Source organism: Schistocerca nitens, chromosome 7 (assembly GCF_023898315.1).
Source record: "Schistocerca nitens isolate TAMUIC-IGC-003100 chromosome 7, iqSchNite1.1, whole genome shotgun sequence".
Taxonomy (NCBI): domain Eukaryota; kingdom Metazoa; phylum Arthropoda; class Insecta; order Orthoptera; family Acrididae; genus Schistocerca; species Schistocerca nitens.
In genome coordinates, this window is record NC_064620.1 from 155019934 (window position 1) to 155035147 (window position 15214).

At 40.0% G+C, this 15214-nt stretch overlaps 1 protein-coding gene across 1 annotated transcript in view; it reads right to left on the reverse strand.

Annotated features, from left to right (window-relative positions):
* Positions 1 to 929: 929 nt before the first annotated feature.
* LOC126194826 (ATP-binding cassette sub-family F member 1) overlaps positions 930 to 15214 on the reverse strand; it is a 114757-nt gene continuing 100472 nt past the window's right edge. The window contains exons 8-11 of the mRNA XM_049933155.1: positions 10138 to 10316; positions 4162 to 4395; positions 3329 to 3401; positions 930 to 1352 (exon numbers count right to left, since the gene is read on the reverse strand). Of these exons, the coding sequence (XP_049789112.1) occupies positions 1165 to 1352; positions 3329 to 3401; positions 4162 to 4395; positions 10138 to 10316 (674 nt within the window). The 3' untranslated portion in view covers positions 930 to 1164. The remainder of the gene's footprint in view (positions 1353 to 3328; positions 3402 to 4161; positions 4396 to 10137; positions 10317 to 15214) is intronic.

Here is a 15214-nt window from a genome sequence, read left to right on the forward strand (position 1 = left end):
CCCGACTGTCTCATCTCTCTGAGGAGTGATCTCCAGTGGCCAGTATGCTCATCAGATTTAGCGCCATGCGACTTTTTCTTATGGGGCTATGTCAAATCCTTGGTTTATACCAATTGTCTACAGACCCTGGCTGAGCCACGGAACAATATTTGTGTTGTTATTGCCAACATCAACAGAGACATGTAGGAAAAAGCGGACCAAAACTTCTGATTTTAGTTCTCCAAATGCATTGAACAGAATGAAGGCCACCTTCAAGATATCATTTTCTAAACTTAAAGGAACAAAACTTTAGATGTTACTCTTTGTAAAGAAAACAGAAATTAATTTGATGTCTCCAATACTTTCTGATTTATGATTTTTTTAAATCAAAAAGTTCCCGTGCCGCATTGTGTACGTACAAAGCCACTTTAAGTCTAATTTTTACTGCATTCTTGCCCTAAGAAACTTTTTGAATTGTTTGCCTTTTTCATCAAAAACTGTCAATTGCATAACAGTGGTCAGTTACACATCAACTTAAGAATAATAATATTATTTATAATCAGTGCATATAAAATGGAATGTACTGACTGACATGAGCACAAGAGTAAATTAATTATCTTTCCATTTCACCTTTTCTTCTTTGTTTTGGGATTAATCTACACAGCAGCTAACTGTACTGCATCAACTGCCATTGATTATTGTATTATTTAGCCTGGAAGTGATTTAAATAATGCAAATATGTTAAGAACACTTAAAATTTGTTGATTAGCTCCTATCATCACAATGTCTCATACAAACTTGCCACACAGTAAAAACAGAATGCCCAATAATGGACCACATATCCTGTGCCAGAAAGACTAATGTCCTATTGGTGGCAATGTCTTCACTGTAACTACTCAGCCTTCCTTACTGTTAAAAAATGATGGTTTTACAAGCAAAATATGGACAAATTTTGTATTAAAAATATTTTTATTTCGACAAAAGGTTGCATTAAATTTAAATACATGCACACTGATCATATATGTACAAGACTAATAGAAAATTAATATTGCAATTCAAAAATTTCACTGGATGGAAGCCTTTCACACATTCTGAACCAGATTCTACAGAAGCTAACAATGCCACTGTCACAGGTCTTGAAAACACATTATCTTGGAGTCTGTGAAATGGCTATGTAAAATATCACTATTGCTGCACAGCAGCATTTGCAATAATGCTAGGACTATTAATGACTTCGCCCAGACTGTCCAAAAGTTCCTTTCGATAGTCGTCAAAGTCCCCATCAACTTCATTAATTGTCTGGTCTTCAATAACCCAGAGTGTGCAGTCTGTTTCTCTGATTAGTCGTTCATCGTGGGAGACGATGATCACACCTATAAAGGCACAGGCATGTTAGTTCCGAATAAATTTCATTAATGTTTTGAAATGTACTGTCATACCAGTTTGTCTAAAATGTACAGGGTGATTCAAAAAGAATACCACAACTTTAGGAATTTAAAACTCTGCAACGACAAAAGGCAGAGCTAAGCACTATCTGTCGGCGAATTAAGGGAGCTATAAAGTTTCATTTAGTTGTACATTTGTTCGCTTGAGGCGCTGTTGACTAAGCGTCAGCGTCAGTTGATGCTAAGATGGCAACTGCTCAACAGAAAGCTTTTTGTGTTATTGAGTACGGCAGAAGTGAATCGACGACAGTTTTTCAGCGTGCATTTCGAACGAAGTATGGTGTTAAACCTCCTAATAGGTGGTGTATTAAACGTTGGTATAAACAGTTTACAGAGAATGGGTGTTTGTGCAAAGGGAAAAGTTCTGGACGGCCGAGAACGAGTGATGAAAATGTAGCACGCATCCAGCAAGCATTTGTTCGCAGCCCAGGAAAATCGACTCGCAGAGCTAGCAGAGAGCTGCAAATTCCACAATCAACTGTATGGAGAGTCCTACGAAAAAGGTTAGTTATGAAACCTTATCGTCAACTACCCGAGGCGATGGATCTGCCGCCAGGCAGCCCGTGACAGAGCACTTCATCACTTGCCTCCAAGAAGCCCTGATCTTACCCCCTGCGATTTTTTCTTATGGGGGTATGTTAAGGATATGGTGTTTCGGCCACCTCTCCCAGCCACCATTGATGATTTGAAACGAGAAATAACAGCACCTATCCAAACTGTTACGCCTGATATGCTACAGAGAGTGTGGAACGAATTGGAGTATCGGGTTGATATTGCTAGAATGTTTGGAGGGGGCCATATTGAACATCTCTGAACTTGTTTTTGAGTGAAAAAAAAAAAAACCTTTTTAAATACTCTTTGTAATGATGTATAACAGAAGGTTATATTATGTTTCTTTCATTAAATACACATTTTTAAAGTTGTGGTATTCTTTTTGAATCACCCTGTACTATTACAGGGTGTACATAAAGTTCAGGAACACTTTCAATTATTTATTTCACAAGAACCAAACATTGTACAGATGATATAGATATGTCATTTTGAAGAGAAACCCTGAAAGTTCCCCCCCCCCCCCCCCCCCCCATGTATACCGCCACAGCGTAGTTGGGTAATTTGCCGATAGTCAGTGCTAGTCACAAACATGGCGAGTGCAGGTGCCATGCTACAGAAGGGGAACAGCTGTTTCATGAAATGGCCTCCCTGATCACCAGATCTTGCTCTGTGTGACTTTTTTCTGTAGGGACACATTACAGATCTGGTGTATGTACCGCCTCTACCACATTATGTAGTACAGCTCTGGGAGAGAATACAGGGAGCAACTGCCACAGTTGACGATGCCATGCTGAGACGGGTATGACAAGAATTCGATTACCGTATTGACATCTGCGGGGCACTCATGGTTCGCATATTGAATGTCTGTAAAAAAACTTTCAGGGTTTTTCTTCAAAATGCAATATGTATGACATTTGTACAATGTTTAGTTCTTGTGCAAGAAATAATTGAAAGTGTTCCCAGACTTAATGTACACCCTGTGTCTCTAAGAGCTGCAATTAAACAAAACAATGTTTACTTAACAAAGGTGGAAGAACAAATAGTATGGTACATAGTACAAAGTGTGGAACTATCTCAGTTCTTTTGAAGATGTTATACAGTACATGCCAGTGACTCTACAGAATATAAGAGCTGGTGAACTATAAACACATTGCTTTTATCATGTTGTTAAAATATGGTTCAGTTTTCAGTGATGTTAATTTTGATTTTAGTAAAGTTTCAAAGCACACAGTATATTTTATATGCAAGTACGAATCCTCTAAATAATCTCAGCTAACAATTTGCATTAATCAGAAGTAATTTATGTGTATATGTTAAGCAAAAAGTAAATGAAGGATGCAATCATTCCTTACCTCCTTTATAATCGTTGATAGCATCAGCAAGAGCATCTATAGATTCTATGTCAAGATTGTTTGTAGGTTCATCCTGGTGTACAAAACAGAAACAGCCTTTACTTTTTCTAACAATGAAAATAATGCAAACTACACACATATTTAAAAAATATGTAAAACCACTTATTTGGTTGATGAAAACCTGCTTAGTGGAGAAATGCCACTGTACTACACAGAATGGTTTCAGGTCAGAGATATAACTGAAGCTGATGAAACTGATTCAACAAAGTGCCAAATAATATCTGTAACTACTCTAGGCCTTGCAGCATAAACAGAACTCATTTTATGGTAAATGTGTATTGCAAACTGAATGCAGGTGTCTGTTATATCTTGCTCCATTAAATCAATTGTAATGAGCCTAGTGGCAATAAGTCCAATATAAGAAATTTGTAAACACACACACACACACACACACACACACACACACACACACACACACACACACACACAGAGAGAGAGAGAGAGAGAGAGAGAGAGAGAGAGAGAGAGAGGGGGGGGGGGGGGGGTAAGTGCTGAAATGTACACTGGAGTGGACCCTTTGGACGAAATTCCTTATCACGTTGTCTCATATTTGTTTTAATTTTTTATTTCATACGGTGTAAATGATACAGAATCACAAAACGTATAATAATAATTAGAGTGAATAATTACTATTATGATGATTTTCATACAGGTGTGCCAAATTACAGAGGACAGAAAAGAGTTGAATTTAATATGTCACAAAAGTTGCCAATTTGTCTACAACATAGTGTATAAAGCTTAATATTTTAATAGCACTAGGAAATGTTACTCACCAATATAACAACATCAGGTGCATTAAGACATAGTTCTGCTAGAGCAACACGGGCTTTCTGTCCACCAGACAGGTCTTTCATTTTAATGGTGTGTGCATGACTTGAAAGTCCAAACGTTCCTAACTGTTTCCGTGCCTTTTCATATGGCAAGTCAAAAAGTCTTATAAGATATTCAGCTGGAGATTCCTCAGCGGTTAGGTGTTCACCAGAATGTTGATCAAAACGGCCAATCCGCTATAAAATATTGGAAAGTAGATATAGCACATTTCACACAGATTACAAGTATCACAAACTAAATTATGAAGTACTGAAACCATATACTACTGGAGCTAAAAACCAGTTCGCATCAGTTTTTTAAATGAACTGTAACATGATGAGCCTCCTGACTTGAAATGCCAGAGTTCAGTCCAAAATGAAAATTCACATCAGTACAGCTGAGTGCCTGACATTTGTTCTCTTTTCTAATACTTACCATTTATCCATACACCTACTGCCTATTCCTTTTATATTACTCGCACCATTTTACAAAATGTCCTCATAAATACTTACATACAGTTTACTTGTGTTTGCCTTGACTGTGTTTATTGCCTATTACAGATCACATTAATTGCTCCAGATTTTAGTCTTGAGAATTACATTCTCTATTTTCAACAACCTACGATATATGAGGAGGTAACAATGAAAGAGGAATTATTTTTTAAAAGCTATATATTTTCAAATTGTTCCCAAAGCAATCTTATCCCCTTCAAAATAGTCTCCACTATGACTAATACTTTTGTTTCGCCAGTGCTTCCAGTATGAGAATTTCACTCTGCAGCAGAGTGTGCGCTGATATGAAACTGTGTGCCCGACCGAGACTCGAACTCGGGACCTTTGCCTTTCGCGGGCAAGTGCTCTACCAACTGAGCTACCGAAGCTCGACTCACGCCCAGTACTCACAGCTTTACTTCTGCCAATACCTCATCTCCTACCTTCCAAAGGTCCTGAGTTCGAGTCTCGGTCGGGCGCACAGTTTTAATCTGCCAGGAAGTTTCAGTGCTTCCACTATTCGAAACATTTTTTGTGGTCGTCTTTAGAAATGGCTGACAGCTCCTCCCGCATTTTCTTTTTTTTCTTTTGACTTCTTCAGTGTTGTCAAATCAGTGTCCTTTCGTCCTGACATGAGTCAGGTCACGAGAGTAAGATGTATGGCGCAGCAGAACCATGGCATTTTTAGCCAAAAACTAACAGAGATAGTCTGTGTGTGTGCAGGTGTATTGTTGTGGTGGAAGAACCAGTCTTCTGTCTGCCACAAATCTGCTGAATTGAGCTCCAAAATAGCCCACTAATCTCTGACAGTTGATCAATTGTCTGCTGACGGTCTGTTTGCATAAAGTCTTCAATTTTTTCAATATTTTTGTTGATTCGGGCAGTTGATGACAGCCCAGAACAAAATTTATCATTAATTGAAATGTCACCATTTTAAATAGAGCAAACCACTGTACACTTGGTAAGCAGTTTTCAACATTAAAACAGTTTCAGCAGCATTTTTGCTCAGCAGAAAACAAAATTTAACAGTTGGATTTTGTTCACTTACACTTGTCACCATAAAAAATGAAAGAACAACAAAACAGTGCTAGCATAAACAATCACTGTACCTGAACAGAACAAGTTAGGTCGACAGCAAAGGTGGCACTGAACTGCCAATGAGTTGCACTATATATGCCTAGCAGCAGAAATGGATTCTACACAAACTTTGTCCATGGCAATGTTGTTCCTGCCCCCCCCTCCCCCCCCCTCCTTAATACACATGCTATGAATAAACACTGGTTCAATTATGTCATGTGCAACACAAGGGAATACATACAGAACATTCAAAGTTCGGTGTGAACAGGCTACCACTCTCAGTATTATTAAATAATGATGATACTTGCAAGTAAGACACTGTAAGTGAAATTTATTTAATTTTTTTAATGTTGTGACATGTCCCCTCCAGTTCTTGAAGTATAATTCTCTTAATTCTGTATATTGCATAATTGTATGGTGCTGTGACAAATCCCATTAATTTATGTATAATGAAAACTAAATATTTCTGTTAGCCCTCTAAATAGTTTTATTTATTTATTTATTTAAACACTAAATGATTCTGTTACTTGTTTATTTCATAATACTTCCATTTAAGCACAAGGGAATACTATGACCAGGGGTCTATTTTTAATATGTATATTTTGACTAATTTTGTCTATAATGGGGGCTTTGTATTATTTGGCAAGAAGCTGATTTTTGGAAGCTCCTTCACCGTCAAGAACTTGCAAGGCAGAATAATTAAAGGACCAACTGACCTTGCATATCTAGGATTTCTGCAACAAACCAGCCAAGATTTTTCTGCCACTGCAACTATGTCAATGAGTGAGAGCATGATAGTGTTAAATAGTAATTTATTGCATATTTGGGTCCCACGAATACTTCCCCCATACTTTCACTACCATGTTTGTTATGGTTATTAAACAATGACAGTTATTTCACTGCTTCTGTGATCTACAAGTCTGCTCATCTGATCGACAACTGTCCACACTATCATATTTCTGGATGTAATGGCTCATAGCTTCATCTTCTGGGTAATATCTCCTGTAATTCTTCTAAGGGGAGACATGAATGTAGTAGGCTTCTTTGGCTGTTGTCTTGACTAAAACTGTTCTAGGTGTACGACTATATTGTCTTCTTGTTACATAGACTAACATTTTGGTGCCTGTTTATTACCAGTAGAAAAATGCTCCTGTTTAAAAGATACTGACTGAAAAGTGGGATACCAGCTGCCTCGTTCTACCTTCCTCAGTACCCTTAATTTTAGCATGTGAATATCTTCATGTCCTTTCTAACATGTAACTCACCTTTCACTCCCATGAGCTCACCTAACTGACTTACACAGATCTGTTAGTCCACTGCTGTATGTCACCCGTACCCATCCACTCCCACTTACCCTCTCTCTCTCTCTCTCTCTCTCTCTCTCTCTCTCTCTCTCTCTCTGTGTGTGTGTCTGTCTGTTTCCCTGTGACTGTCTCCTGTCCCACAGTCACAGTCCCTAGCCCAAGAGGTACCCAAAGCCTTGACCCTACCTTCTTATCACCAACAGAACCTGAGGTATGAGCCCCAAAAGAATCATTTTTATGTGCAGTGTTTTGGAACGTATTAGGTAGCGTGTGCTGTCACATGCCTACCAATACAGGATGTTCCAGAAAGAATGGTTGTTATTCAGGGATGTGATAGGAATGAGCACTCAAAGCAAAAAATGTTTTAGTTAACATGGGCTTTAAAATGGCTACCTTCTGAATTGTGAGCACTTCAGTATTGTAAAATACATTTCTTCTACTGAACAACTGCCCATAGCTATAAGGTATGCAATTTAGAGCTGATGCTTATTAAACAATTTGTGTTGGTCCTATCAAAACATGGAAAGCAAAGTGCTTCCAGTAGGAGATATCTGTTTCACATTATCAAGGATAAAGCATATAAGCAGACTGAAGTGACAAATGAAAATTTGTACAAAGTCTGGGATTTGGACCCGGGCCACCTCCTCTGGAGGCAGATGTGCTAATCACTATTCCACCCTGGCACAATAGCTTTGCACAATTGCATGGGCTATCCTAACAAGCATTCATCTTAGATACAAATTCCCATTCACGCTTCAGCCCAAGTGAAGTTATTCCCCCGAAACTCTGACAGCATTAGTACAAATTTTCATTCACCATTTCAGTCTGCATGTATACAACATAGATGTTAGGTTAGGTTAGGTTAGGACTCGTAAAGGTATCAGGAACCATATAGCTTCATTTTATTAAAGCAATTATGCCTGGGTTTCAGGCATGATCCCCCATTTTGTTCGATGCTGTGGTGCTATTCCAACACATTTGGAGAGCCTCTGCAGTGCTGTCCAAGTTTAGGGGGTATACCAAGTGGGTTGATGTGTAAATGAGAATTTGGATTGAGGAAGGAAGTGTGCTGTGGTAGGCTGCACAGCTGTGCAAAGCCACTGTGTCAGGATAGCATCTGCAATGTGAGCAGGAGACCCAGGTTTGAATCTCAGCCTTGGTATAAATTTTCATTTGTCACTTCAGTCTGAATATATACATTATAGATGTTTGAGACTTTAATATGTCTCTAGAATCATTTAGTTACATTTGAAGATGAAGTTGTGCTTGTAGATCTTAAGGTATGTATTTTAGACCCCATGTGTACTAAATTATTTAGTTTTGAATGATCGTACTGTCTATGCCTGAATATTGGCATTCCTCCTGGGACAGCCTGTATACTTACATGATGACAGTTTTATTCAACAATTTTTTTGGGAAGATGCAACTGGATTTAGCCTGTCTTAACTCTAATGATTCACTGTTGTTTACACGGGTTGTGTTGTCTGTAGGTCAACCATGCCTAGACAGTCAATACCGCGGTTCAATCGTGTCCGCATTGTTACTTTGTGCCAGGAAGGGCTCTCAACAAGGGAAGTGTCCAGGCTCTCTGAGTGAACCAAAGCAATGTTGTTCGGACATGGAGGAGATACAGAGACAGGAACTATCGATGAAATGCCTTGCTCAGGCCACACAAGGGCTACTACTGCAATGGATGACCACTACCTACGGATTATGGCTCAGAGGAACCCTGACTGCAACGCCACCATGTTGAATAATGCTTTTCGTGCAGCCACAGGACGTCGTGTTACAACTCAAACTGTGTGCAATAGGCTGCATGATGCGCAACTTCGCTCCCGACACCCATGGTGAGGTCCATCTTTGCAACCACATCACCATGCAGTGGGGTACAGATGGGCCCAACAACATGCCAAATGGAGCGCTCAGGACTGGCATCACGTTCTCTTCACCAATGAGTGTCGCATATGCCTTCAACCAGACAATCGTCAGAGATGTGTTTGGAGGCAACTCTGTCAGTCTGAACACCTTACGCACACTGTTCAGCGAGTGCAGCAAGGCGGAGGTTCCCTGCTATTTTGGGGTGGCATTATGTGGGGCCGATGTACACCACCGGTGGTCATGGAAGGCGCCGTAATGGCTGTAGGATACGTGAATGCCATCCTCCAACCAATAGTGCAACCATATCGGCAGCATATTGGCGAGGCATTCGTCTTCATGGACGACAATTCGCACCCCCATCATGCACATCTTTTGAATGACTTCCTTCAGGATAACGACATCGCTTGACTAGAGTAGCCAGCATGTTCTCCAGACATGAACCCTATAGAACATGCCTGGGACAGATTGAAAAGCACTGTCTATCGACGACGTGACCCACCAACCGCTCTGAGGGATCTACGCTGAATAAACTTTTTTTGATGTGTGTATTAATAATAGACATGTTGTAAGAGATGGAAGATGAACTTGAGATATAGGAACTACTCGCTTACCAACTCTAATGACTGTGGTGTCTACGGTATTTTAAACTATAATCTTCCTATCTTCCTTACTCACTTGTAAATTGTATGATGGAAGTTTTCATTTAATTCATTTCATGTATGTAACAATGAAGAGAATATACGACTTGTTAATTTAAAAGTTACTTATAAAAATATGGTGTAGCAAATATATCAATTACAGATTTTAAACTAATGACAAATTTGGAGTAGTAGTCCATGCAAATGCAGTCACACAAATGTAAAGAGGGTAGTATCAGATTGGAAGAAACAGTTACATCTCGCTAAGTAAGAAATTTTATTTAAAACACCTGAGTTCTGCATACCTTTGTGTGCTGCTGTTATCTCAGCTGTACTACCTTTACGTACCTGCCATCACTAACTCTCGCTCATTCCATTTTTGCAACATACTGGTAAACTAAAGCAAATGTATTCAATATTTGTAACATTTCTTTACTTTTACTCCACATCTGTCTTAATTTTATGCTGCTTCCACTATGATTTTGGAAAACATCTAAAGTCCTTTCGTTGTACATCTTTACTATTTCTATCAACATGCAATTTTCACTCACCAGACGATGATTTTTCTTGACTTCTCCCCGCTGTGGCTCAAGATCTCCTGTTAACAGCTTCAAGAAAGTTGACTTTCCAACACCATTTGGTCCAACTATTGCAACTCGCGATGTCAAATCAATACCAAAATCGCAGTTGATAAATAATGGTTTTTGTCCAGGATATGCGAATGTGACATCTATTATTAAACAAAGAATTCATGCCAAGGTAAGGAAATAACATAGAAAATATGGCACACAATAAAGGCAGCAACAACATTGGCAATACATTTAGTTCCTCCCCTAAAGTTTTTAACAAGTGGTTGCTCCCTAGAAGTTATCTGGTTATAAAGAAAATATTTTCTGAGCATTTTTTGGGTATACATGGTGTAACACAAAGGAGAAGAAATGTGTGATATAACGTATCATGTAAATATATCCATGAGGCATGTATCTGTCATTTCAAACTGCCATCTGTAACTATGATGGTGAGAACTTTAATGTTGTTGTTCTTGTCAATCATTTCTCACAAACCAACAATATTACGAAAAGGACAGAATGCTACTCCCCCACATAGAGGAGACCCTGAGTCACAGACAGGCACAATGAAATGGCTGCTATACATTTCTCACTCCTGCCAACTGGACGAATTCCCTTCTTCTGAAGTAGAAAACACAGATGCTGCTGTGACCAGACTAAGTTGTAACTGCACCTGATGGAAGCAGCAATCTGATGGTGGGGGTAAGGAGGCATGTGATGGGGAAAAGGGGGGGGCGGGTATAGCAGGGTGGCTTGGGGGAAGGTGTAATGTGTAATGCTGCTTGTGGGAGCATGCAAGGACTTTGTGGGGACAGGGTAGGGCTGCTAGGTGTAGTCAGGTTTGGATGGAGGGGGGGGGGGGGGGGGCACCAGAGTAGAAAAGAAGAAAAGCAGAGAAGGGTAAGAAAAGAAGAGAAGCAGAGAAGGGTAAGAAAAGAAGAGAAGCATAGAAGGGTAAGAAAAGAAGAGAAGCAGAGAAGGGTAAAAAAAGAAGAGAAGCAGAGAAGGGTAAAAAAAGAAGAGAAGCAGAGAAGGGCAAAAAAAGAAGAGAAGCAGAGAAGGGTAAAAAAAGAAGAGATACAGAGAAGGGGGGGAGAAGAGAAGCAGAGAAGGGGGGGGAAGAAGAGAAGCAGAGAAGGGGGGGGGAAGAAGAGAAGCAGAGAAGGGGGGGAAGAAGAGAAGCAGAGAAGGGGGGGAAGAAGAGAAGCAGAGAAGGGGGGGGAAGAAGAGAAGCAGAGAAGGGGGGGGAAGAAGAGAAGCAGAGAAGGGGGGGAAGAAGAGAAGCAGAGAAGGGGGGGGAAAGAAGAGAAGCAGAGAAGGGGGGGGAAGAAGAGAAGCAGAGAAGGGGGGGAAGAAGAGAAGCAGAGAAGGGGGGGAAAGAAGAGAAGCAGAGAAGGGGGGGAAAGAAGAGAAGCAGAGAAGGGGGGGGGAAGAAGAGAAGCAGAGAAGGGGAAAAAAAGGAGAGAAGCAGAGAAGGGGAAAAAAAGGAGAGAAGCAGAGAAGGGGAAAAAAAGGAGAGAAGCAGAGAAGGGGAAAAAAAAAGGAGAGAAGCAGAGAAGGGGAAAAAAAAGGAGAGAAGCAGAGAAGGGGAAAAAAAAGGAGAGAAGCAGAGAAGGGGAAAAAAAAGGAGAGAAGCAGAGAAGGGGAAAAAAAAGGAGAGAAGCAGAGAAGGGGAAAAAAAGGAGAGAAGCAGAGAAGGGGGAAAAAAGGAGAGAAGCAGAGGAGGGGAAAAAAGGAGAGAAGCAGAGGAGGGGAAAAAAGGAGAGAAGCAGAGGAGGGGAAAAAAGGAGAGAAGCAGAGAAGGGGAAAAAAAGGAGAGAAGCAGAGGAGGGGAAAAAAGGAGAGAAGCAGAGAAGGGGAAAAAAAGGAGAGAAGCAGAGGAGGGGAAAAAAGGAGAGAAGCAGAGGAGGGGAAAAAAGGAGAGAAGCAGAGGAGGGGAAAAAAGGAGAGAAGCAGAGGAGGGGAAAAAAGGAGAGAAGCAGAGAAGGGGAAAAAAGGAGAGAAGCAGAGATGGGGAAAAAAGGAGACAAGGGAAAAAAAGGAGAGAAGCAGAGAAGGGAAAAAAAGGAGAGAAGCAGAGAAGGAGAAAAAAGGAGAGAAGCAGAGAAGGGGAAAAAAGGAGAGAAGCAGAGAAGGGGAAAAAAGGAGAGAAGCAGAGAAGGGGAAAAAAAGAAGAGGAGCAGAGAAGGAAAAAAAAAGAAGAGGAGCAGAGAAGGAGAAAAAAGAAGAGGAGCAGAGAAGGGGAAACGGATTAGTGTGTGCAGTTATGGAATACAAGGTTGTGTTGACCTGAAGTGGGAACAGAGACACTGATAGATAAGTCTTTTCGTTGTGCCTGTCTGAGACTCAACGTCTCCCCTACATGGTGAGTAACAATCTATCCTTTTCATAAAATTATTGTTTCTCACTCTGGACTTCTCATTTCTCACAAGCTAACTCATTTCTCCCTCATTGTATACTATTCGTTTCATCACAATCACAATCTGAGATTCATCGTCTGGAGTCTAGAGCATAAGAACTATCTGAATTTTAACTGTTATAAATAGGAATATTTGCTACCTATGAAATAAAAGAGCAGACAAATATTTATCAATAGTTACTTGTTTCATTTATAATTATTAAAAAGTTACTTCACAATTAATTCTCTATCACATACTAATTGCTGTGGACAGGAAATTTTTGAATTAATGAAAAAAATATTGACACAAAAAGTATAGTACAGCTGGTAGTGGTATTCGATTAAGAGGCATGAAAGTGACATTACTGTACATACAATATTAAACTACATTAGCTTTTCACAGTTTGAAGACTCCATGATTTATCAAAACATGTAAAACCAAGTATAGTAGCAATAATACATAAATAACTGAGGCAATCTAGAATGTTGACATAGGTGTACAGACATTTCTACGTTAAGGAACAAGACTTTGCTCTGTCTGCTATTTGATGAAATTGCCAGAACAAGGTGATAGGAAACTCAGATGACTGAATACTCTGTGTGTTCATTACCGAGAAGAATAAAAATTTCGAAGTGGCACAGAGAGAGTGTCAATATCAATGAAATTTTGTTTCTGTTTGGTAGATGCTATGCATTAACACAAGTGAAGTACCAACTTTGTAGTATGTGGAACAGTTTAGTTTACATGGCTTAAAAGAAACTTTTATCTTGGAATATGGGTGTGTTCACAAAATCCTTTATTTTGGGTATTATATAACCTGCAGTGATAACTATGGTAAAAGTTTATGAGACATCCACTTTTCCATTTTTTATGAGTCGAGAAATGAGCAGCTAAAATTAAATTTTGGTTTAAGATCTACATTGAGAACATTTGAAAACTGCAACTACAGATGAAGACATCGAGAAAGTGCATAATATGATATTGGACGATCAGTGATTAGAGGAATATATAAAGTGCCCCAACTAAACTTTTCATAGCCAATATCTCTGGAATCACAAGTTACTGACAAATGGCTTTCATGAATATGTACGGCAGGGGCTCACGAAAGTAAATGCTATGAGACATTTTACACTATGAGCAAATATTGGATTTTACATGAACTTATGTTCTTTTAAATGGAAACCCTATATTGGATTTTACACGAACTTATATTCTTTTAAATGAAAACCCTATATTATTTCATACACAATCAATAACATGAGAAATCACAATAACAACGGCATTGGTTGCATCACAGTATGTCAATTACATCCTGAATGCAAAGTTGACACATGAAATGAACGAAACTCGCTGCTATCACACTTTCTGCTGTGCATGCGTGACCTGCACATTGCTCGTAACCACGATGTGACTGACGTACACATTCTTACTTTCACTGTTATCATGAGGGCTGAAAGTAATAACAGGGATTCCTGCCAGAAACACTGATATGTACATAATGGTGTCCCTCACGTGTGTCATCTTTATCTATGTAAAAACTATGCAATAGTATCAGCCGATGTATACTGCCCCGTTACACCGCCTAGGTCAACTCTTTGCCTCTGCAGTTGCGTACAGAATGTGTGGGAATAGCTCAATACAAAGCAGGTTGTTCTGTGAGAAAGTACGTAGAGGTACATGGCAGCAGTGTACTGCAATCTGTAATTGGTGTCACTGCTGTCTTCGTGGTATTAATCTACCTGTCCATCCGTTCTATGCATTCAAAATGGTATTCACAAATGAGGAAATGGCTAGCATGATATTACCGTATGGAGAAAGTCACCATAATGGTACACATGTGGCACAGGTGCACGCCCAGTGGTACCCTTATAGATGTCTCCCGACACATCCTACCTTAATGAATATCGTTAGAACAAATCGCACAACGGAGCTGTTGTCTCCACGAATGCGGATCTGGAGTATAGGCATAACACATGAAGCAGCAGAGGTATCTGTCCTGGCAGCCACTGCAATAAACCCTCATGCAAGTATTTGTGAAATGGAGAGACCTATGGGAATCCCTCTAACAAGCGTGTTGCTAATTCTGCGCAGGCATAGTACCATCCATATCACATGGCGCTACATCAAGGCCTCCATGACAACGACATTCACAATCGCCAGAAACACTGTAAGTGGGTTCTATGGCAAGACTATGGCTTCATGTGTAGGGTACTGTTTACCGATGAGGTCATGTTTACAAACCAAGCGAATGTCAACTTACGCAAAATGCACTAGTGGTCACCAGAAAACCCACACTGGATTCACTGGGTTGAACGTCAACATCAGTGGCGTGACAACGTATGGTGTGGTATTGTAGGACACCACATCACTGGCTTGTATTCCATTGATGGCACTCTTATTGGGCGACAGTACAGGCGGTTCCTGAGATGCACCTTACCTGGGCCAATGGAAGTCCTACCCCTTCATTTGTGTCAAATAATGTGGTATCAACATGATGAATGTCCTGCACATAATGCCATGGTGGTACAAGAACACTTTAGCCCTGTTCAGAGTGCATTTTCAGAAAGAAAGTTCCTTGAAGGTCGTTTGATAGACAGCGGCAACGGTGAAACTCTGAGGGCACAAGATCATGTGAATAAGGTGGATGTGACATGACTCCT